Source organism: Manacus candei, unplaced genomic scaffold, assembly GCF_025592945.1.
Source record: "Manacus candei isolate 608988 ecotype Guabito, Panama unplaced genomic scaffold, ASM2559294v1 h1tg000014l, whole genome shotgun sequence".
Classification (NCBI taxonomy): domain Eukaryota; kingdom Metazoa; phylum Chordata; class Aves; order Passeriformes; family Pipridae; genus Manacus; species Manacus candei.
Window position 1 is genome coordinate 43,794,365 of NW_026138062.1, and position 23,241 is coordinate 43,817,605.

A 23,241-nucleotide genomic window follows, 5' to 3' on the forward strand; every position below is an offset into this window, starting at 1 on the left:
GGCTCAATATATCTGTTTCATCATATCAATTATAATTTATATCGTGTTCTGTAGTGTGGCTAAGATTTCTGCTATAGGAAAGGTTAACTCTCCCAGTGTTGGTTCAACATTGGTCTTCAATGACTATGAAATCAAAATCTTGCAAATTACGTGCATAGTTCTATTGTCTCATACATGTACATTCTCATAAATGATATTTCACACTCCCTTATGTACAATTGTAAATTCTGAGAAAATGGGGAAAATTCTCTTTTTTCTCACTTGAGAAGAGTGGAAGCATGAGCAAAAATTGCACTGACCAATTTTTGTGAAGTTATGAGATTTACAGATGCAGAATAATCTGTATCTTGGTTTGTAAATATTTGTTTCTGCAAAACCTTCAACATCATTTGAAACTTCATAGGAAAACAGCCATAACTGCCACTTCTGTTTATGTATATATATATGCACATTATGTATATGCATGTATACACATACATATAATATATCTATTTATTTATATAAACATGAATACTATGTCCAACACTAAACAACCTTCTTGAAAAGGAACTTCTAGGCAAAAATATATTGTGATGGTACTCTATTTTGCAGGAAAAAAAATCATTTTATATTTTGCCAAAAAAACTATATGTAGGAGTTTGAAATCTTAAAATGTACCATTTTGGCTGCAACTATTTCAACTTTGCTTCACAGAACTATTTTATATTAGTGCTATCATGTAAGTTCTTTATTACAAGCGATCAAAACATTTAGCTTCCTATTAATTTTTACTTTCCTGTACTGTGAAATATTGCTTAGCAGGGACTTTGTTTTCTTTTTTTTTCCTGCAATGCCATGAAGGTAATTCAGGGCCTCACTGAATACAGGGAAATAAGAAGAAAGTCATCACTACAATGTTTTCTATGAGTCTGAGTATTCTTAAGTCTCATTATTTTTCCCTAAAAAGGAGTTTATTGTAGTAATGACTTACTCAGGCCATCTGAAATTATGTTTCTTTTAAAAATCAGGTCACCCCAGAACACCAAAACCAGACAAGGCATTAAAATACATTTAATGAAACTTCCAACAAATTAAACTGGAGGGACACAAACCTTTTCAGCAGGGGTTGTAGTTCAAACTGCTTATTAAGATAACCTCCCATGGAGCAGTTACCTCTCATGTTGGTTTTTATATCCTTTCCTTGTCTTGGTTTTTTTTGGCAGTAAAAATACAGTCTGTCCTGTTTTGCAAAACCTGGAACTTGGGATAACTTGAGCAGCACATGAAAAGTTTTTAAAGTTGTTTCATGTGCTAAATACTAAAATAGGGATAAAACATTTCTGAACTTCATTTATTGCCAAATTCCATCAGCCACCCAGAAAAATGTAGGAACTGCTTACAAATATACTAACGAGGTCTGATATTTATGTTGGTGGGAGTTCTGAATGAACAGAAACAGAAAAAACTTAACAATTTTACCCAGATAGATGCTTCCAAAACACTTACAGGAAGTTTGATATATGTGTACAATCTAATTATTACCTCTCTTCCTTTTCTTGCATCTTTGAATGGATTTGGTAGCTGTGCTCTGTTTCTCCATATGTATCTGTGCAACCCAGTATTGATATTTCTCTGTCATTTTGTAGTTTAGCAACACTATTTTCTAGTCTTAAATTCTCATGTTTCATTTTGTGAACAGAAGCTGTGAAATTTCCATGTTCTTTGTTACATAAATCTATATTCTGTGAAAAGAGATAAAACCATCATTACGTAGTTATTTTTTCCACAATAAATGGGTGTATTTTTAACAAGCAAACACAAAACAATGTTCCATGCTAAAGAAAGACCTAGATACCATACATAATCATCCAACATTTAGAGCAAACCAAGATAATTGCCTCCAGAAAAAAAAATCACTGTAGATAAATGAAAATGAAAGAAAAACAGGCTCTATAACACAATAAAACAAATTAAAATTTCTCAATAAACATACATTCAGAATATTATTGTTGCAAATTCATTGCTTGCTTTGCAAAACTGATGACATAAAAGCAACCATAACAGCTATAGCTGCAGACTGTATTGCTCCCTCCAGTAACAATTCCTCCAAAAATAACAAGAAAAATTATAGAAGTTCATTACTATCCTAGATAGAGGGTATGTGCACAGGCACAATTTAATACCTGTGTTGAGACAGTCACCTTCAGTTTCAGAGGCAGTAAAGTAAAGCCACATTAGCACAGAGCATTTTGTCTGTTACTAAACCCTGCTTCTCACTGGGTCAACCCATGTGGCATCCAAGTCAAAATACTCAAAGTGCAAGCCACATGCGCACTGTGACCAGGGGCTAGAGCCCATCCACTAGGATACCAAAAGGGACAATGGAGATTAGCTCTGGAAGTTGTCTATCCAGGACACTCTGCTCTTTTCTTCTCCCATCACTTATTCCATGAAGCCTATACTGCACACCTGAGCTAGCTATTTTGGAACTATCTCTCTGCAGAGTACTGCATTGGATTGTGTAATCTATTTGCCAAAACAGTATACTGTCACCAACAGGAAATTCTCAAAATGTTTATCAGATTGCACACAAAACACTAAAACCTCTTGCATTTTATTAAGTTGTTTTTTCATATATTTCTTGATTTACCTTATTCCTTTGGAACCAGGTAACTCATGAGTATTACAGGTTTGGTTCTTAGTATACTGCTAGCACAACTGTGCTCCTGCACCTGAAACCTTGTCTATTCCTTGCACTAACTGGTTTGATGCCACCTCTTCCTGTGAATCTTGCCTTCCTTAGCTACTTTTAAGGGAAACTTATGAGCCAAGTTGGAATAGAAATGCTAGAAAGTATAAGAAAAATTAATATTTTTTTGTAATGATGGGGGAGCAGGGGCTCAGCTATGTCTTGCAAGTGGGAGGAGTGGCAGAACAGAGGAAGAAGGAGAATGCTAACTCATCCTAACAGTAATAGATCTAGAATCAGCAGTTAAGTTACAATGGCATGTAACCCCAAAACTGAGCTGGCACAGCTATGTTTCTTTTGAAATCTAAACCCTGAAAGTAACCCTGTCTGATGACGCATTACACCACACTGACTTAGGCTGACACAAGTCTGAGAGGTCTGTGTAGTGCTCCACCATACAGCACAAATGCATCCATAAAAATCTCCCAGTTCCTGGAATCTTAATATCAAATATTTCACAATCTGAATATCAAATTTTTCACAGTCTTTATTGTTTAGATCCTCACAATACTTTAGTAAAGCAGGAAAGAATTATTAAGTCCACAAATCCACTGAAATGTATATTGACCTTGGTATATGTAGTAACTGGATTTTACTGCTAAAATTTAAAAACCACGTGAGGCATCCAAGGACTCTTGTCAGACAGCTCTTCTCAGTCTTCAAGGAGAGTATCACTGTAGAGAAGAGCTAGACATGCATGCACACATCCATCTTTGTTTCCACAATAATATATAATATATAAATACACATATATCCATAGTAGAGTATATGTATATATAGGTAAGAAATCACTGACAGAAATATATGCTATTTTAAGGGTGTGGATATACATGACATTCTTTCATGCATTTGTCAGATACAGTAAGACAATTAACAGGCTACAAATCCCCCAAAAATGTATTTACCTCAGTACTTACAAACAACATTCCAGTGTTTGGGTTTTTTAATGATAGAGTAACTGCAGATGTTCTGTAAGCAGGGGGCGTTTTGAAGTTTTTGTGGTAGGCAGCAGGTATCTTTATAAACTAAAGTTCTACATAACCTTATGGCACACTTTTTATGAATTGGATTTTAAACATCTCCTGTTTGGAGAGAAACAAATACTAAACTCTGAAAATAAGGTGGGTGGAGCAAAATGTGTCAGTTTTCTACACTGTTAGGTAAATAACATATGAACAAAGGTGTAAAATACTAAAAGGGACATATTTTTGTGTCTGTGAGAATGACTGTCTAAACCTAAACAAGTGACATCACTTACAAAAAAATAGGCTCCCAGAAACTGTTTAGTGTCTAGACAGTTACTGACAAATTTAGCTTATTGTTTAATACAATTAAGGTAGAAATTACTCCTAGCTATAACCATCTTCATGCTGTGTGTGAACACCACTTGGTTCTGATTATGTTGCACACCTTATTTTTATTTATTTACTTTATGCAAGCCAAAAATCTCTAAATCTGTCATGGTCTCAATCTACATTTACAGTAAGTATACATAACTGTTCTCCATACTTCATATATTAAAAAAAATTACCATGCAACTTTCATGCTCCTGGTCTTCCACCATCTCTTTTAGATGTGTGTTTTCAGATTTGATAACTTGGTATTGGAATTCCAATAACTAGGAAAAGATTAAATTCTTAGTTAAATACAAGAATATTACTGTTAACTCAAATAACACTGAGTATAGATATTTCAGTTTAATTTATTTAATTAAGTAGTAACAATACTTAGTATAATATTTTTAAATACAGCAACAATAAAGCAGAAAGAAGCATTAAGCCATCTATAGAAGATTTACAAATGTCTCTGATTTTATTTACCTTTTTGAAAGAAGTAGACTTATGAAAAAAAGGAAGTTCACATGCAGTTATGAGATACAAAGAGGGGGACAGATTTTACAGGTCACAGAAACTTAATGAAATCCTAGTCATGATGCCTAGAAACGACATCGACTCTTTTAGTGATATGATCAGGAATGTGACCTGGTAAAGAGCGCCACACACTAGTGGACATCTCTAATCTTCCCCAAACACTAACTTTTCTATTGTCAAAAGTAAACTCTTACATTAATCACAATTTTCAATATGTAGTGACCCTCTCAGAAAACCCACAGTCAACCATAAACCTATAAATATAAAGGGTTTTTTTTGTTTACAAACTAAATAATGAAGATAACATTTGTTTTTAAAACCGTAATTTGCCATTAAAACACCGTTATCTTAAGAGTTTCCAGCTCTAAAATTACAAGAATTTTCTGTGCAGAAAGAGCTTTATATAACACTAAAAATTGGAAATTTCTAGATAATCAAATAAACAGTTCTAGTGATAAAGCACATATAATAACCACAACTTGGAAGTTTTCAAGATCTTTTGCATGTTGAAATCTAGTAAGAAAAAATTGCAATTTGGATGTACAGTTGACATTTATTAGTGCTTTTGTGTTCCAGTGTCAATTTGGCTGCTTTAGTAATACCTCACAGATATTACAGCACTACTGATGAAAACTACATGAGAAATGTAATGTCTTTTTTTCACTGATAATGAATGTCATTATCAATAGTGTGGAGTAAAATGATGTAAGATGGTTTTGCCTGCTTGCATACCTGTTGTTTTTCTAACAATTTATCTTTTGTCTCTAACTCCATTTTTAACTGTCTTTCCAGAAGAGTAGCTTTCTCCATGATAGTTGCTATAGTGATCTCCTTCTGATGAAGCTCCTCTGTCAGGTCAGAGATTTCTGTCTTCATTCTTTCCTGCTCAGAGCAATGGGACTGCTCCTCTCGATAAATGTGGTTTCTTATCTGTAGCAAATACATTTCAAAAAGAAAAAATGTTGTGCAGTAAATATCATTGCATCACTTGCTACTTATCAGTGACTTTTTTGCTGCTGCTTCCAAGACACCAACTCTTCTAACTGATTCAGAGATTTTGAGATTGTAAAATAAAATGTCTTCATGAGTCAGTGCACAGGGCTTTATTTATTTTTACATCTTTTTTCAACACTTCTCTTGTACTTTCATTTGCATATTTAGTATTAGCAATGAACAAAATATAACTTATTTCAATTAACATTTTAAAAGAAAGTAATAAAAATAAAATATTGAAATTCATGGTAAATATCCAAGAAAACTATCCACTCAATAAGCTTAAGTATGATTTATTTATATTGCTCCTAAGTTAGTTTAAAATAAGTTTAATGAAACCTAAATTAACTCGGGAGCAATATAAATAAATTGATCTAGAGACCCTTTAATAAGAAACTATGTTAGAAATAAAGGGTATATATGGTAAATCACTTTATGAGAATTTTTCCTGCCATTACATATAAAAATTTAGGTCAAACTTTCTGCACTATGTCCTGTGCAGAGTTCTTCAAAGTATCAACACAAAGATTGTTTTCATAATCTTTCTACTACAACCAACAGTTTAGTGCTGATAGATTTTTTTATTGTCTAAGAAACAAAACTACAAACACCAGCCTAACAACTTTTGAACCCATTTTAATTCCTTGCAGTACTGTACACAATGAGTAACAGATGGCATTTCATTTTTATTTATGGAAACTGCACAGAGATATTAGAATTTTAAACAAAAAGATGTAAATGCAAAAAACCTAAGAGCTTGATCATGACTGTCATGCCAAAATTCTTGCATCCAAGTCAGCTTCATCGAAACAGAGACATTCAAAACCCACTTGGATGCATTCCTGTGTAACCCACTCTAGGTGACCTGGCCTTGGCAGAGGTGTTGGATTAGATGATCTCCAGAGGTCCCTTTCAACTCAAACAGTTCTGTTATTCTGTGATTCTTGCTTACACTGCTACTCAGCAAAACCACGACATGCCTGTTAGATGAGTTCTGAGCATCCTCTACATTCAAAGTATTTTGGCCTGCCAAGGCATCCACCATTCCACAGTGCCATGCCATGGCTGCTTGCTCACAGCGCTTCTGAAATGTGCAATGCAATGTGATGCATGGTTCAAACTAAAGAGCACTGCCCTAGACTGCATAGCAGGTACCTGATTAAGCTTCGCCTTGTGTGGGTATCTGCTGTACTAACTTGTATCAGTTGATGTGTTTGCATATCCTGAGACCACCTACAAGCTACAACTTACCTCCCATAGGCTATTAATTACTCATAGCCTTGCAGGCTTTATTAGTTGCATGGCATTATCTGAATCACAGTAGTGCTTAGGCATGCTCTCTCCCATTATTTCAATGATGTAGGTAGTTACTGCACGGGAATCAGAATGTCAATTTTACATCTACATAACTACCTCCAGAAATGCAACCATATATGAAATCTTTTTCACATATGAAACCTCCATGCTCTCCTAAACCTACAGTGTATTCTCCTGCTCTCTTCTGCGTATCCACATACCCTCCTCTCTTCTAAAAATCCCACACTGCAGTTAAGATCTGGAAATACCTTGTTTAGCTCTTCTTGTTGGCGTTCTTGACTTTCTGCAAATAGTAATAACCCAGTGTTTTTATTTTCTAGTTGCTCAGTAAGTTGAACACCAGATGATTGATGCCTTTAAATAAGAAATAAACAAAACATGAAACAAGCAGAACGTTCAATACTCTTTACCCTACAGTATCCTCTCCACAGTGTAGTACTGTGGAACACCTGCTTGCTGATGAAAAAAAACAAACCACAACCAACATTTGGCCTAAACCAGGTGGGAGATGTCTAGAGGTTCAGGACACTGCAAGTATATACAGGAGTAATCCTGAAAGCTCTTGTAGACTGGTATTTCATATAATCTCGAATGGCTACAGCAGATTAGATAAACCATAAAACCACAAACATTTTATTCAAAGGAGGTCAGGGAGAGTCTTAATTGCACTATTTCCAAGGTGTTTTAATGCTGAGAAAATGAAAGACTGTAAACACATTGGTAGAAATATATGAAATGCCTTGATTTGTAAAGATCTCGGCATCATTACAGCCTTTTAACAGAGTCTGCATCCACTGCCTGAAATCTTGTCATATATAATTACCAATGAAAATGCTCAGCCTTTTTAAACAGAGTTAATGTAAATAAAATGTAAGAAAAAAGTCATTAGCTCAGAAGTACTTGTTAATTTAAATATTGTTTTCAACATACATACTTTATTTGAATTTCCTGTGTATCTTTGTACTCTTTGATTTTCAATAATTCTGTATGCAACTGCTGGCATTCCAGCTGCATCCTTCTCCAGAGACCATCCCGTGACTGCAGCTCATGTCTCATTTCTGAAAAGTCTGCCTCCATATTCTAAAGAAACAAACAAATGCATAAACAGTTAAATAAAATTAGACAGCTTAAAATGCTATATTGGAACACATTGTATTCAAGACCTGTATAACTTAAATGAACGGACATACATGATTTTAATTTCTGAAAAAGCTATTGCTTTCCTGTCAGTTCCCTTCTTCAGAAATCTCATCTAAAAATCAGATGCTGAATATTCTTTAGCTCTTGCAATGTTCCAATGCATCTGTTTCTGAAACTATCATAGGAAACATCATTCAGAAGTTCTTTATTGTACTAAATGCATCTAAAATACATAGTTTGCTTGTTTTAGCAGCATCATAGAACATGTTTCACATGCAGGAATTAGTGCCATAAGTAGCTTCCTTTTTTTTTTTTCTTAACAGCATTTCCAAATTTATAAGCTTGAAAAGTACAATGCTATAGAAATCATCTCCAAAACTAGGTCCATCTGCATGGTGTTAATTGCTTATTTAAATGAACATCACAAAATGTTCAAAAAATCACAAAAAGATTTTTCTTAGGGACTTGACAAATCATATCTCTGCTTTACTTCTAATTTCTGATTGATAATGTGATAGACAACCTGAAGACGTTACATTTGGCATAATAAAATATGAACTTCAAAAAAAAAATCAGAATTCCACAAAAATAAACTGAAAACATACTAAAGACAAGGACTTGGAAATATAACCCACGAATAACAAAAGTAGCAATAATAATCAGTTCTTGCAATAATAATATCCAGAGAACATTTATTTCTTGTCACCTAAGATCAAAAAGCATGTTCCAGATTAAAAAAAAAAGGATTTTTCCAAGAATGTTGATCCTTTACCTTTAAAACCATTGCACTGAAAACATTAGTATTTCTCATAATTTCTTAATTTTATTCGAACATAGTTTCCATCTTTAAAAGCAAAAATAAAGCCAAGCCTCTAAAGTTTCAAAAGACAACTGGAATCCAGAAATGACACTGCAAGAAAGAACTTCAAAGGTTTATTTCCCTTAGAGCCTCATATGAGAATGACCTTCCTTTCAAGAAGCCTGTGGTTTTCTTCTGGCTGAAAGGGCTGCTGAAGACAGATATGAAGTGCTTTTACGTTGTTGGTTTTTTTTTTTTTGCAAGGGCTGCATATATGGATTAATTCATCTTATCCTTTGTTACGTTAAGGCCAAGAGAGCTTTTTTAAATACTGAAATGCAAGTCGGGGCCTATGCAGGTGAAATAAAGCTTAATGAACTGTTAAAATTGTCTGCAAGACTTGCTTATTATCATCTTCATGACTTCAATATTCAAGAAATAGCTGCAATTATTTTATAATATATGAACCTGGGAGACAGTTACCCCTCTGATTTCATTCTGGGGTGGATAAAGGAAATGAATTTTGCACAATTGTGTGGCAGAAGTCATATTGTCTATGGTGGACTGAAGTCATCATACGCATTTACATAAATTGTATTTTCTTCTGTGAATTATAATAGTAGCAGGAAGAACAGCAGTCACAGCAGCAGTTGCAATAATAACTGAAACAGTCCTTCAGGTCAAGAGTTTCACCAATTCACATATCACTTAAAAATATATATATACACCACTTATTATTTTAGAAAATATTTATTGCATCCGGTTAAAACACCAAAATTAAAATTAATTTTGAATCAGAAAACAATGCAACTTATAAAGAGTCTATTTCAAGCTGAAAATTTACCAAACCTTCTCTTTTCTTCTGTGAAAAGTTTTGTTTTGACTAGCTTGGCACGCTTGATACCAAAACAAAACCTCAAAAATTTCCTGATCAGCTCTAGTTCTACTCAATGCTGTTTTGTGGTGGGTTGACCCACCACAGCACTCCACAGCCACTCTATCACTGCCCTCCCCAGCTGGACAGGGCAGAGACATGAGAGAAAGGCTTGTGGGTCAAGATAAGGGCAGGGAGAGATCAGTCACCAGTTACCGTCATGGGCAGAACAGACTTAACTTGGGGAAATTAATTTATTAACAATCAAATCAGAGTAGGATAATGAGAAATAAAAAGTAAATCTCCTCAGGGGGAGGATTCTTTACACTCTTCCCCTGCTCCAGTGTGGGATCCCTCCCACAGGAGACAGTCCTCCACAAACTTTTCCAATGTGAGTCCTTCCCATGGGCTGCAGTTCTTCACGAACTGCTCTGGTGTGAGTCCCTTCCATGAGGTGCAGTTCTTCAGGAACAGGCTACTCCAGAGTGAGTCCCCCACTGTGGGGTTACAAATGCTGCCACAAAACCTGTTGCAGTCCGGACTCCACTCCCCATGGGGTCACACATCCTGCCAGGAGCTTGCGCCAGCACAGGTTTCCTATGGTGCCACAGCTTCCTTTGGACATCCACCCACTCTGGCATGGGGTCCTCCGGGGCTGCAGGTGGATCTCTGCTCCACCATGAGCCTCCCTGGGCTGCAGGGGCACAGCTGCCTCACCATGGTCTGCACCATGGGCTGCAGGGGAATCTCTGCTCTGGCACCTGGAGCACCTCCTCTCTCTCCTTCTGCACTGACTGTGGGTCTGCAGGGCTTTTTCTCTCACATATTCTCACTCCTTCCTCCTGACTGTGGTTGCGCAGGGCTCTTTTCTTCCCTCCTTGAATATGTTATCCCCAAGGTGTTTGTGACTGATGGGCTTGGCCTTGCCCAGTGGTGGGTCCATCTTGGAGCCAGCTGGCACTTGTTCTGTCAGACACAGGGAAAGCTTCTAGCAGCTTCTCAGAGAGGCCACCCCTGGAGCACCCCAACTACCAAACCCTTCCCAATGCCAACCCACTGTTCAATGTTTTAAATACAATTATATGATGTGTTTCTATGTAAATTAGTGTCTAGCAGTTTAATGCAGACTTTTCAAGAACCAAGCTCCCTGTGTGATGTTTTCAGGCTGCCTCCCATGTATGGCTGCAGATAAGTTTGTCAGATAATTCATAAGGCAGAGAAATAGACTGCAGTGTCCATTTGGATTTTCTAAACTTTGTATTTTCTGTACAGCCAACAAACTGGTCTTCCATACATTTCACTTTATCACTTGCTAATTAATAGCATGAAAGAAGTATTTAGCAGCACAAATGAAATGGTCATAGGCATAGAGGATATATGAGGCACGATAAATGTCTTGCTTTCATTGCCATCAGACTTCTTCACACCAGGATTCCCATCTACTGCTTCCTCCTTTACCTATATCACGTTCGACTATTCCCATCCTCCACCTATCTCTCCTTCATGCAAACCTGCTTACTGTTTCTGGCTGACAGCAGCCCTCACACTTCCTTCTTTCTCATACAGACATTCCTAAAAAAGATATTTCCTCTGAGCTACCCCTTTTCACTATAAATTGACGTTACATCAGTGTTTACCTTATGCAGCTATTTCCAAATGCAGTTTTTCTAATACAGCAGTGTTCCACACCACCAACACAGTTATTCTGCAACTTTCTGCCCTTTAGGTAACAATGTTATGTACATCTATCTCCACTTCTACTTAAAACATCTTCAGTGCTTCCTACACCTCCTGTATTTTCTTCAGGATTCCAAAATTCCTCCTGTTTGAAGATTTTCTTAAAGGCTACAGCACATGACATCTACTCTCTCCATCTTGCAGCATCTATCCGCTTGCTCCAAATGCCATGGTTGTTCCACTCTGTATTTTAGTACCACTGCTTTTGGTGGCAGGCTTTTTAACAGGCACCAAAACAGAGGTTTTGCTTGTATACCAATAACTTGTATAAGGCAATAGACTCAGTGAACTAGTGTGCAAATGACATGACTTGGCTGTTCAGACAACACCTGAAATTAACCCCTGCCACATATACGCTAATTCCTATAAAGTTTATTGCATATGCTGTCATAACTCTGCAAGGCTGTCTGTAAGCAGAAATGGATCTTTCTCCAGAAAGAGCTGAAGTTACTAGAGGCCATTCAATATATTACTGAACCTAGAAGTGCTTAAATAAATAAGCAAAAGCATAAATTTTATATACTACCAGAAAAAAATAGCAATGAGAATCTCATTTCTGATCTGTTTCAAACATAGCTAGTAAAAAAGGCTGTAAGATCTTGTATTATCTCAATCTTGTCAGAACTCATATACCAAGACCAAAAGAAGAGGCGCAAATGGCTGTCTTCATAGATCAGTGCTATGCTGAAAAACAGTGATCTAGGGGTAAGGTAAAACCTAATGGTTCTTTACATGGAGAGCAACTTAAAAATTCATTGACTGCAAATCTCCCCTCAAAAATAACAAAGTATACTGCACACTTCTCTATATACTTATTTACTAGCTATAAGGCACAGTGTGCAACAAGGTAAAGAGTTAAAGAGATAAAGAGATTTCTCTCAGATAAAGAGATTTCATAGAAGTCATTTGAATACAAGGAACCAAGTGAACTAGGCTATATTCCTGGAGATGCTATGGATATAGGAAAGTTATAAAACTCTAGGTAAACAAGAGAAGAAAAAATATACTACTACAAATCAAACCTATTTCTGATTTACTAAAAAAAAAATCATACTGTTCACAGATCATTCTGTGTTCCTGCAAAGAATACACCTAATGTACAGATCTTTTATGTAGGCATCTCAATACAACTTTTAAAAGTATACTCCTAAGTAATTAATTTTCCAGCATTAATTCCATAGTCACCATGAAAAACTGTTACTACCTGGCACTGGTTTTGGTACACTTTTAGATCTTCACGGAGTTTCAGATTTTCCTCTTCAAGTTTGTTCTTGTTCCTTGCTATTTCATTCACAGTTGCCTTTAGTTTTTCAATAATCAAATCATCCTTTTCACTTTCAGGCTGGGCATAGGTAATTACCTCGTCTTGATTTTTTTTCTTATTGTGTATTTGGAATTGATAATTCTGGGTCTGCTTCTATAAAACAAGAAAATATTTTAAATGAATTCAATAATTATATGTAAATTGCTAGGACCAAACCGTTAGTACTGAAATCATAAAGCTATTTACATCTTCACCAGTATTTGCTTAGAAAAGGTGGCACAATTGGAACAGTTTTAATTACTTCTCTAAAGGATACTTCCTTTTTTTTTGGTCTCACGTTCCTTGCCCTCAGTAAAAATATGTTTCAGAAACCTTCAAGGGCATAGAATTTTTGCAAGGATTTTTTCTCCTGTGCTGTGTATTTTCCTGCTACTTAATGTTAACGATCCTCAAATGTGAAAAAGGTGATTATGATGACCTACTCAAAGCAGTTGCCTATAGAAAATAATTTGAGAGAAATGTTCCTCTTTGATTCATTGAACTCAGTAGGAGTTGTGTGTGTGTGCGCCTCAGGATAGATATTAACCTTTGACTAGGGGGCTAGCATTACATAGTTCATATATAAACAGCTCAGTTACTACAGGAACTGTACTTCTTTGAGATCATTATCCTTAAACCTGGGGAAGAATTATTTGCACATTCTGTAGAATCTTACACTTCATTCAGTTTCTTGTGCTAATTAAAATCCTAAAACCAAAACTTCAGAAAATTGGTTTTGCCAGTATTTCTGAATTCACAGGCATTGTGAAGAAGCATAATTACTATGGTAACCATTTTTGCTGTTTAAAAAACTATCCACATGGACCCCTCTACTGGGAGATTAACAAGCAGTACTAATCTTTCAGAAGACTGAAAATTAGTTGAAAAATGACAACAAAATATAATCTGAAAATCATATATCATGTGCAGACACCAAGCTGAGCAAGAAAATATATCGTAAAAATAAATAGGGTTACAAATACCATATTTCACTGACAAGGACTGCAAGAAGTCATGCTTTAGACATCTTTTGATGTTATTGACTATGTTCCTGTAATTTGTGTTGGCTGAGAACCTAAGCAGAATGGACCATTGGCTGCATATCAAATAAAAAGCCAAAAGAAATTTGCAGTTTCCTTCCTAGAGATAACAAATTAAGGTCCCTTTGACATCTAAGTTATGGACTCTGACATACCAAAGTGTCAATGCATCCTGAGAAAAATATAGTGCAAGACTCCAACTGGCGATCAGAGACCTCACAAAAGAGCAACTAGAGACAAAGACACAGGAGCAATTAACACTTTTGAAACAGTTAAGGGGTAACAATCCATCGGAACAGGTGTTCTGTTACAGTTGTGAAGAAAATTGTCTTCAAAGAAAGTTCACTCTTGGCAATGAAAGCCTCAACAGAAAAATGCGAATGATCACTGAGTACTCTATTTTGACTTGTCTAACTATATAATCAATATGTATCAGTCAATAGTTTTGTCTAGTCAAAGACTTGGTTTTTTAACACATTTGTATGGAAGTTCAACAGTTGGAATATAATTCTCTCAGCAGCTAAACCCAAAACTTAACTGTCATTCTTGGAACTGGATATGAGTAAAGAGTCTCATAGGAATCGTTAAGAAAAAGCTTCACCAGATTAAGATCCAATGAGCTTAGTAACAGTGAAAAAGGGAATTACCAGTCAGCAACATAATTGGCTTCCCCTTACTTAATTTTCAAGGTGTCTTGTGGCCCAGACAGTTTGTGAGTTATTTTCTTTTGCTTTTTTTTTAGTGCAAGATAGGTCATGAAGACATCATTAAATCAACATTTTGTTCTGGATTGGAAGGCATTAAAAAAATTAAAATGTGCTGGATCAATAGGCTATAATATAAAAAAAGTAATGAGCAAACTGGTGAGTAAAAAAGAATCATAAAGTCAACCAAGGACTGAATCATAACTAGAAAGATGAAAAATATGTTAAAAAAGGGGTTAAGTGATCCAGCCAACAACTCCAAGAATGATTCTGGAGTAGCATATGAAAATTCATTTTTCTGCATAAACGGTATTAGTATTAAATAACTTGTCATAATTAACTGCATATCAGTAAATTACGCAGAAAATAAAAGTATCTCCACAATATACTTTAAAAGTAAAAAAGGAATATTCACTGGGTTTTGCAGGTTTTTTGTTGTTTTTTTTTTTTTTTAAGAAATGTTGTAATTTTCATCATGATACTTATTCATCTTCTCATTTACATGAGAAAATTAAAGTAAAATAACTGTATGTATCATTAGATCTTCCAGTATGGGCCTGCCTTACCTAATGCAATATATTCACTACCAATATAGACACGCATTATCAGATTCACTCTGGGCTTAATTTTTTTAAATTAAGTTAAAATAAGTTCTAGCTGAGCAAGCCATTCATTTTCTTCCTAGAGCAGGAAGGTAGGACTTTTACCTGAAATAAATTATATTTCTCGGACAATAATTTTTGTTGAGCATCCAAATAAACAGGATAATTTTGGCAGATTGTCCCATTCTTATCCCCTCCTCTCAATTTAAATTCCTGAAAGACAGAAAAACAAGACTAGAAAACATAGGGAAAATATCTCTTTTCCATAATCTAAATATTTTTGCAATTTGTATAGTTCTAAAAAAAAGTTAGTTTTTTAATTAATACATAATCTTTCCATAATTTTGGAAAGAAGAAAATAATAACAATTATATAAACCAGCCATCCAGTCATCCCCACCAGAAAAAAATCCAGTCTTAAGGGATATTAATCTGACAAAAATGGATGATAAACATAATCCCTGAATAAAAATTTTAAAATATATTATAAAACTATACTAATTATAAAACATATAAAATATTTTAAACAATTGCTGTAGATATTAGACTATTACCATAATATATTCATTTTACTGGATGGTTGTTCCTGTGACTTTAAAGTTATATCAATGTCAAGCAGAGTAATCAACAGGGAATCAAATCCTTACTATTCAGACACATGTTTTGAGTGCTTGCTTTTTGCCTTCTTATTTTTCTGTAACAGATGGGTCAGCAGCTACCTTGAATAAATTTTACTTCTTGCCCTCTTTGCAATGGCTGCTTTGGGTTCTGAGTTCACCTAGTTTAAACAAAAACCTGTTTAATTCTATTACATCAGATTTATCTAATACTGGTTTTGTATTTGCACTTACATTCATATTTATAGAGCATTTGAATTTGCTTTTAGATCATACCAGATCTTATATGTTCACAAATAGACTTTAAAGGCAGTATACTAAAAAATAAGCAGGAGAACTCCAGTTTAGAGCTGTTGCTCTTTTAGTTTGAAAAGTTAGCAAAATAACAGTGTAATCCTTTATACAGTGGAAACTAATAAACTGTTATGAGAATGTCCCTTCTCACAATGGAAATGTTGTTCCAAAAAGACAGATGATGTTTTATAATTAACCTAAACTGGCATATTCCCCAAATTTAAAAAATAAGATTTTTTTCCTACAGAAACAAAATTGAATGCTTTTCAACATAGATTAATACAAATCTTATTTCATAGCTTTCCTAATATATGCCTTGGCATTTAAAACAATAAATATCTTTCTATTTTATAAAACATGATACAAATGGAGTTTCAGACTACTTAATGAGGACTTCAGATTCAAGGTCTTACTGCTGAGCTTAGTAAATTTTCAACACAGTAATTATTTCCTGAATACTAGAATTTGCTAAATATATTCCAAGCACTTATTTTTCATACTGCATAATTAATCAAATTACAGCATTGTCTTACATTATTTTCAAATTTTAATCTTGAATAAGGTTATTCTCAAATTAGCTCGATCAGACAGTTTCACAGCAGTGATATATTTAGACAATGATAGATGTATAGCCCATTTATTATTCTTGTAGTAGCAGCTGTTGGCAGCTATGCTGCAGTCCAAATTGTAGTAGCTTTTCTGATGGTAAGAACTTCCATGTGGAAGAGACAGCAACATCATGAGAACTACGATGTGTCTAGGATATCTGTGTAGGTACAGTCACCTGAAGGTTGCAGAAGTTAATCTTGTATCTTATAGAAGAACATAAAAGACAGACAAGTCCAAAATAAAGACCCTAAAACCTTGCTTAATTACAGTTAAAGTAAAAAAGTGCTTAAAATCTACTAGAGCTTAATTTTTTGATCATAAATTCTCAGTGTCCACATCATCTGCATCATAAATCTACATCATAAACATGTAAATCTTCCCAATGCTTAGCAGCTAGGCAACTAGCTCTCACTTTCAATTGATATTCCTCTGCTTGCTTTGCCTGCAGGACCCAGTTTGGTGAGTGCTCTAAGCATATACTACTTTATCATGCTCTTTACAGAGGATGGCCAGAGAAAGTACAAATTTTTTTTGTGATCTTCCTATGCTTCATCAGATTACAGGTTAGACTGTTCTTCCCATATGTGGAAGACAGTTTCATAATCCTTCCACACAGAATTGGAAGTAGAATCTTCTCATGTTCGTTTTCTACCCGACAAACACGTTATTTTTTAACAGGCTCTGGAATTCTTCCTTTTGAAGTTGCTTCACTTTGCACAGAATACTAGCAAATTTAATGGGTAAGCAAAAAAGAAGCAGCAAAAGTTAGCACAGCTAGAGATTATATCACTCAGTTACAAGAACTGAGACTGGATACCAGTTTCTGGATACCAGTGAATGGAACCAGAGAAGTATTTGGGGAGAAGCCACCACTTCCAGGCACACTCTCTACATGCCAGTTCTCTGTGTTGCCTAATTTTTCTGCTGGTCCAATAAACATTTGATTAATCCACAGATTGTAAAGTAAACTGTAACTCTGAGAAGATAAGGCTGGGAATTATGATCAGAAATAAGTATCATCCTGTATCCAAGAACAGGTCCACTACAATCCATTGTTTCCAAAGGGATAGGAAATGTGACCGGATTCTGTTCTCAGCACCTATTATCTAGTCCCCCAATCAGTATGCTGGATTCTGTGGCATGTATTTTAAGTGCCTAATCCTTCCTCAGGCATTACCTTGGGAAACCAGGCACTGAGGTCAAGGTTGTGGATCGTCTCAGCTACATGGGTGCTGTCAAGATATATGTGCAACAAGCAGTTTTCCAAACCTACATCTTTTTTTTCCACGGAACCCAACATGGTCAAGGTTGTCCTGAGCTTTATAAAACTTGAATTAATGGTAGGTATTATGTGACAGTACCCTGCATATGTAAAAGGTCTGATGAGATCATATAATCCACATATACACATATACTAATCAGGAAAACAGTAACATTTATTTATAGTTACACTTTAAAAAAATTCATATTAATATTAAACTATGCATCTTTCTTGACAAAGCAAGAAAATTATATAATTTTTGTAGAATTATGAGAAAATTAAAGCTTACAACTATAAATCACAGATTAGTTCTAAAGGGATATTAAAATTAGAATATAATAACAAAGTATTCTTACCTCCAGTTTCTTGTATAAATTTCTTGGGTCAGACGTTGTCACTAGGCTTTCCTCACATTCTTCTCTACTGTTGACCTTTTTGTGTTTTAATTGATGTGACTGTAGCTTTTCATAACTATGTGTCAGTTTTGTAAACTAAAAACAAAAGCAGAGTTGAACATGAAAAAATCTATCAAAGATGACCACATGGCCGAAGTTTTCTTTAAACTAGAAACACCAACTGCAGCTTCAGCATTCTAAATGTTTAATCAATGTAACAAAAAATCAATTAATAAAGTTAATCTATTATAGATGAACAAGACTAAGCTCTCACATAAATGTTAGTTAACATTTCAAATGGGTTCATTTGACAGCTACTTAACTCTGCTGAAGTTCTTCATAGCAGTTACCCATAGAGTCATCACTTCCTTTATAATGTTTATATGGAATGTTCTATACTTGTTTACTGCCATCTTGTGTTGACATTTTTAAAGGATGCTTCACTAGTAAGAATGACAGATTATCATTAATGTACTTTAAATTTGCATGTTTCTTTGTTATAGCGAAAATTGTGGAAATGTTACATGTGTGATGATTGCATTCTGCTGGAATTACCACAGAGTGTCTCACAGAATTTGACACTAAATAGACAAAAGACACTGCCTACTGATCTTACCATGAAAACCCAGCTTAGGACTCAGAGGAAAGGAGGTAGAGGCAGACAAGGGAAGGCACCAAGGGAAGTACCAGCCCCTTCAGAAAAACAGCCGGTCTGATCAACAGTTCACTCTACCGCACAAGCAAAGGGTCTCTCTAGTGGCTGTTAACAGGTTTGATACAGAAAACCGACATTATCTAGTAGGGATATGTACATTTGTTTTTGGAAAAAAAAAAGCAAACCCAAGAATATTGACAAAGGAAACACTAAAAATATAGTTTTAAGGAAAGTTGAGCAAAAGAACTTTGTGAAGAATGTTGAGTAGAAAAGAACCTTAAAACTACTGATTGTGTCTCTTGTTGATAAGTTCCTTTAAATTCAGGTATATATGACTTTAAAAATTCTGACTCTAACATAAAGTTCTTTGTATAACCAAACAAAATCCATAAAATCTCATATTTTTGTTAACTGCTCAAAGTGAACTACTGTTTGGAAAAGAAATTACTTCCAAGGAAGTAATTGGAAATGGAATGGAATCCTGTTGAATCAACACGGACTGAACAACTGAGGTTTGTGCAGATGACAAAGATGGTCAAAGAAGTCTAGAAAAGATACAGAAACTGAAGCAAAAAAATTGTATGGAAACTTCCTAGAGACATTTGAGATGAACTTGGGAATCATAATATGGGACAGAGAAAACTAATTGAAAGGATGAAAAGAAGATAGATTGTCCTGGACTAGAAAGTTTCATGACATGGGGAGGCCTGTGGATAGATTTGATCAACTTGGAATGTCTGAATAGCAATTCTGTAACACAGATTTACAGATACTGCCTTCAAAACCGAATCAGAAGTCTTGCAGAGTATCTGCCTATATTTGAAGTTGATCTTGCCAGAGAACACAGTTAAGATAAAATATTTGAAATTAGTCAAGAGTATACAGGCTCAAACAACAAGGAACTCATTGCCCTTGGAAGAAAGATACCCTTTTGCAAATAACAGTTTTTCTCTTGAATATATTATGGCATATGTGAACTGCCTGGGAAGAGCAAACTCAGATAAGACAGGTATTAGAGTGATCATGCTAAAAAGGTTAGGAAATACAAGATCCAGCAATTCAGCAAATCAGTCTAAAATGGAACAGAATGGTTAAAATCAGAAAATTCAGTCTGAGCATTTAATGACATAATGACATATAGTAGTATATGTATATGACATATACTAGTATATTACAGACAGATTAGATTCTGGATGTTATCATAACTAGAAACTAGACTAAAAGCCAAGAATCCTTCCATTTAATGCTAGATATTCACTTTAAAACATCCAAGTTGTTCTCTTCGCATGTTTTACATATTAAAGAAAAAAAAACAACAAACAAAAGACCAAAAGATGAGGCACTTTAGTGAATTCTGGGGTAGAATTAATCTAAGTTCAGATTTCTGAAAGTTAGACATACAAGCCTGAGCTGCTCTGCATTAGAAAAAGCTGCCTTCAAATGCTTAGTCATTTCAGCTATCTTAAATTCTTGTCATACACTGACATGAGTTGTATTCTAGGGGTGTCCATTTCTCTCCATTGACTCTAAAGGGAGCCTGAGGTAGTTCAGATGTAGCCATCTAGCTTTTAAATGTCTAAGCAAGGCAATTAGTTGCCAAGTGCTCAGAGCAAGAATAGGTTCTTGTTCTTTTGCTGAGAGATTTCTGTCGTTTTCAAAATGAGAATAGCTATGAGACATAAATTAAAAAAAAAAAAAGAAGGAACAAGTAATGAAGATGAACTTCTAAAATTTTTGCTATTTAATTATGACAAAATGTTGTACATTTGAATGAGTGCAGCAGTGTGGCCTAGGAGTTTCAGGTTACATACCAGGAATTATTTCCCTAATACAAGAAAAATATAGGTATTACTGCATTCAACAGGCACACAATCAATTCAGTGGGACTACTGCTCATTAAACAGCTGCTTTTAGCAGTACCAAGAAAAAAAAAGCACAGAGAACAGAAGAGAAATTTGTTTGAAATAGTCTAGCATTCTGATAGCTAGAAAAAGTGATCCTTTCTATTTCTGGTGAGATTAGGGAGGAACAAATCTTGGGAGCGATTTTAAGAATACATCTGCAGAGAAAGCTACAATGCTATTGGTATATAGTGATATACCATTTGTGCAAAACCAAAGTGTAGCTCTTAATATTATACAGTTTAGAAGGTGGTATAACTTCCAAGTGATGATAAGAACCAAAAGAAGGGAGTCAAAGGAGGTAAGGCAAAGATTAATATTGTCAAGGAAGCTCTGTATTTCAGATATGAGTTTGTGTAGCTGAGAACTGGGGACATTAAAGTAATTTTATTGTAGACCCTGCAGCACTCTAATTCAAAGAAACTTAATAAGGAGACTGGTAAAAGCTAGAGACACTGAGTGGGAGAGTCCTGTCTAGCACAGGTACTTGGAATTGTTCTGACAGGCAGACTTCTGTTTATCACAGAGAATCCAGGCACACCTCCTAACATAGGCATTCAACAGTTTACTTCTTCAGTTAGTGTGTACAAGATGGGCATTTCATGAAGAAATATGGTTTGGTGAAAGGATAAGAATGGGAATCAGAAAATAAAATGGAAAGATCATCAGTACTGAAACCTTTGTCAAAATAAACAGGATGACTGAGCGAAGAGGAAATGTTTGGAGACATGGACTGGGAAAATATTCTTAAGAGCTATAAATCTAAACTTCTGAATAAAGATAAAAGAAGAAGCAATCAAGAAACTCAAAGAAAGGTTAGGTGGTCTAAGTGGTAACTAAAGAGGAGGAGCTGAGCAAAAAATATAACCAGGTTTAAAGAAAAAAGCTTGTAGGTAGGAAATATCAGATACTTTTTTTCTTTTAAAAAGGAGAAAATGTTGTATTTGCCTGTGGAAAGGACCTGTAGGGTAACTAAGAGTTTCAAAATAAAAATCTGTATCAAAAATGGCCTGGAGTTTTAATTTCAGAAGGTTCAATTTCATTGAAGATCTTAGCAAGAACATGTAACATAAACCCAATCATTTTTAGCATGTGATTAAAAAAATCATTAAGAAGTGAAAAATATTGCAGCAAATGTGAAAAAGGATAGGACAAGAGAGAGCTATATTATATTTTGGGAGATAGTTCTGCATTGCTAAAGGTAGCTTACATCTTATATGTAAAAAGTCACACTGTTTTTCACTGTGTGATGTTTATCTTCTCCATAATCATGCTAAGATTTTTTTTTTATGTAATTTGTGTAAATGATAAAACAGCTTTTATTTCTACCTACCTTCCCAAATGACTGAAAGTGTTAATTACAAAACAACCAAAGCATTCACTGCTTACTTACAGGACTGTTTGCCAAATCAATTTTCATATATAAAACAAAATATAAATTAAAGACAACATAACATTAAAAATAAGTAATGCATTTATTTGTTTGATGTATTCAGGTGGTGTTATCACTTCTAAATGAAAATAATGATAGCCAATTTATGCAATCTAAGATGATTATATCGTAAGTGTGATGACTGGAAATTATAACACTAAGTATCTGGTAGGAGAATCCAGTGAAGGGAACAGAAAAATGGCCAGAAAAACAATGCAGAATTGTGTATGTTAACTTCTTCAAATGTGAGAAACAGAAACAACTGAAGTTTCGTAAAAATTTTTGATTTATGATTGAAGTAGAAAATAGTGAAGAAACAAAAATGCAGGTGGCAGAGCAAACACAACCAAACAGAATCATAAAACCATAGAATGGTTTGGGTTGACCTTTAAAAGATCATCTAGTCCAACCCTTTGCCATGAACAGGGAGATCTTTCACTGGACCAGGTTGGTCAAAGCCCCACCCAACCTGGCCTTGGAATGGGGCATCCACAACTTCTCTGGCAATCTGTTCCAGTGTTTCACCACCCTCACTGAAAAAAACCCAAACTGTTCCTCAGGTTTCAGTTTAAAACAGGCCCTCATAGGAAGTCTGTCCCCATCTTTCTAATAAGCCCCCTTTAACTACTGAAAGGCTGCACTAAGCTTTCCCTGGAACCTTTCCTTCTCCAGCTCTCAAAGCCTGTCTTCACAGGAGAGGTGCTCCAGAATCTTTGTTGCCTCCACTTGACTTGCTCTAACCAGGTCCGTGTCTTTCTTGTACTGAGTGCCCCAGAGCTGGATGCAGCACTCCAGGTGGGGTCTCACCAGAGCTGAGTGGAAGGGAAGAACCACCTCCTCCCTCAACCTGTTGGCCACATTTCTTTTTATGCAGCCCAGGATACAATTGGCTTTCTGGGCTGTGAGTACACTCTGAAATAAATAAAGCTCAAACAAATTCCCAGTATCATTAATCTAGCTTACTCCTGTT

At 35.2% G+C, this 23,241-nt stretch overlaps 1 protein-coding gene across 4 annotated transcripts in view; it reads right to left on the reverse strand.

Annotated features, from left to right (window-relative positions):
* DEUP1 (deuterosome assembly protein 1) overlaps positions 1-23,241 on the reverse strand; it is a 41,553-nt gene that overhangs the window by 11,323 nt on the left and 6,989 nt on the right. For 3 of the 4 annotated variants that reach the window (XR_007903360.1, XM_051780534.1, XM_051780536.1), the window contains 9 exons: positions 18,245-18,379; positions 15,214-15,321; positions 13,958-14,032; positions 12,664-12,876; positions 7,844-7,989; positions 7,158-7,263; positions 5,332-5,529; positions 4,260-4,346; positions 1,522-1,721 (listed from right to left, as the gene is read on the reverse strand). Coding sequence is in view for 3 of the 4 variants with exons in the window: in XM_051780534.1 (XP_051636494.1) it covers positions 1,522-1,721; positions 4,260-4,346; positions 5,332-5,529; positions 7,158-7,263; positions 7,844-7,989; positions 12,664-12,876; positions 13,958-14,032; positions 15,214-15,321; positions 18,245-18,379 (1,268 nt within the window). In the remaining variant the exon portion in view is untranslated. The remainder of the gene's footprint in view (positions 1-1,521; positions 1,722-4,259; positions 4,347-5,331; positions 5,530-7,157; positions 7,264-7,843; positions 7,990-12,663; positions 12,877-13,957; positions 14,033-15,213; positions 15,322-18,244; positions 18,380-23,241) is intronic. The other variant, XM_051780535.1, reaches the window with a different exon arrangement.